Below are 2,074 nucleotides of genomic sequence, written 5' to 3'. Positions count from 1 at the left end.
GTTTTCAGGTGTCTTTCAGGCTGTTCTTTAGCTTGTTTCAGGCTGTTCTTTAGCTTGTTTCAGGCAGTTTTTTAGCTTGTTTCAGGCTGTTCTTTAGCTTGTTTCATGCTGTTTTTTTAGCTTGTTTCAGGCTGTTCTTTAGCTTGTTTCAGGCTGTTCTTTAGCTTGTTTCAGGCAGTTTTTTAGCTTGTTTCAGGCAGTTTTTTAGCTTGTTTCAGGCTGTTCTTTAGCTTGTTTCAGGCTGTTCTTTAGCTTGTTTCAGGCTGTTCTTTAGCTTGTTTCAGGCTTTTCTTTAGCTTGTTTCAGGCGTTTCTTTAGCTTGTTTCAGGCGTTTCTTTAGCTTGTTTCAGGCGTTTCTTTAGCTTGTTTCAGGCTGTTCTTTAGCTTGTTTCAGGCTGTTCTTTAGCTGTTTCAGGCTGTTCTTTAGCTTGTTTCAGGCTGTTCTTTAGCTTGTTTCAGGCCGTTCTTTAGCTGTTTCAGACTATTCTTTAGTTTCTTTCAGGCTGTTTTTTAGTTTCTTTCAGGCTGTTTTTTAGCTTCTTTCAGGTTGTTCTTTAGCTTGTTTCAGGCTGTTTTTTAGCTTGTTTCAGGCTGTTTTTTTTAGCTTCTTTCAGGTTGTTCTTTAGCTTGGTTCAGGCTGTTCTTTAGGTTCTTTCAGACTGTTTTTTAGCTTGTTTCAGGCATTTCTTTAGCTTGTTTCAGGCATTTCTTTAGCTTGTTTCAGGCTGTTTTTTAGCTTGTTTCAGGTGTTTCTTTAGCTTGTTTCAGGCATTTCTTTAGCTTGTTTCAGGCTGTTCTTTAGCTTGTTTCAGGCTGTTTTTAACTTGTTTCAGGCTGTTCTTTAGCTTGTTTCAGGCTGTTCTTTAGCTTCTTTCAGGCTGTTCTTTAGCTTGTTTCAGGCTGTTCTTTAGCTGCTTTCAGGCTTCTGTTCTGTAGGTTTTGGGCTGGTTTTCTCCTTCTTTCAGTCCTCTCATGTTGCATCTTGTAAAGTTCAGTAACTGTACGTTTATTGACCCACACGGTCAAAACCAAAATGTTCCCTGTAAACACTTSAGTTGTTCTAATCACTTGGCGCTATCAGAGGCTAAAGGCTAAAGGTTAGCGTCACTGAGCTCAGGWTCAGCTCACGCAGGGTTGCCTCCATGTTTCGTATCTCCAGCTGCTGCAGAGTCACAGCAGATCGGACCGGATGGTGGCGCTGCTCAGAACCTACGAAGAGGAAGACRCAGCCTACCAGGACCTGGTGACGGTGGCCACCACCTTCTTCCACTTCCTGCTGCAGCCTTTCAGAGACATGAGGGAACTGGCCAGCCTGTACAAGATGGAGATTCTGGTAAACACAAAACTACATTTCAGCAGACATTACTGAGGATGTATTTACTCAGTTTTTACTTCTGAATAAACATGAAACGAGCTTGTTAAAGCTGTGGAGCAGACCTCAGGAGTAAACTGACCTGGGTTTGTTTTTCCTGCAGAAATCTTTGGAGTTTGAGGATTTGGGTCCAAAGAGAATTGCAGCTCTGGAGAAGGAGGCGGAGGAGTGGAGGATGAAGGCAGAAGAAGCAGCCGCCTCCATCCAGGACATCACCGTCACCTACTTTGCTCAGACTTCAAAGGCTTTGGCAGGTAGATGATGTTGTTGTTGTTTATTTAGCTGGTTCTGTTGTTAGTGCTCCATGTTGCAGCTGTTTCAGCTCTCAGACTCTGTTGTTGTGCAGGTTTGGTGAAGCAGATGGAGGAGGACAAGCGTCGGTTTGGACCTGCAGCCTGGGCCTCTGCAGCTCCCAGGCTGGAGAAACTCCGCTTCCTGTTAGCTAAAGAAACGCTGCAGCACATGAGAGCCGCAGAGATGTGTCTGAGCCGCAGGAAGGAGGCAATTAAAGACAGAGTACGTCTCTCAGGTGTCTCCTCTAACGGTCCTGTCAGTAGTTTAGTTTAGTTTAGTTTATTCAGTTCATTTAAGCAAAAACAAAATACATTAAAAAATCATAAAACAAAATGAAAAGGAAAAAAATACTAAAAATACACACACACACACACATATATATAAAATGTGTGTGTGTGTGTGTGTATT

General features: G+C 42.7%; 1 protein-coding gene across 1 annotated transcript in view; it reads left to right on the top strand.

Moving 5' to 3' along the window:
• Nucleotides 1-2,074, top strand: part of whamm (WASP homolog associated with actin, golgi membranes and microtubules) — a gene marked incomplete at its 3' end in the record, with an annotated part of 11,194 nt that overhangs the window by 2,761 nt on the left and 6,359 nt on the right. The window contains 3 exon segments of the mRNA XM_014030464.1: nucleotides 1,160-1,333; nucleotides 1,476-1,626; nucleotides 1,719-1,888. Of these exon segments, the coding sequence (XP_013885918.1) occupies nucleotides 1,160-1,333; nucleotides 1,476-1,626; nucleotides 1,719-1,888 (495 nt within the window).

The sequence above is a fragment of the Austrofundulus limnaeus genome, unplaced genomic scaffold, assembly GCF_001266775.1.
Source record: "Austrofundulus limnaeus strain Quisiro unplaced genomic scaffold, Austrofundulus_limnaeus-1.0 Scaffold1066, whole genome shotgun sequence".
Taxonomy (NCBI): domain Eukaryota; kingdom Metazoa; phylum Chordata; class Actinopteri; order Cyprinodontiformes; family Rivulidae; genus Austrofundulus; species Austrofundulus limnaeus.
Note: the sequence above shows the minus strand (reverse complement) of the source record. Positions and strands in the feature narration are given on the sequence as shown.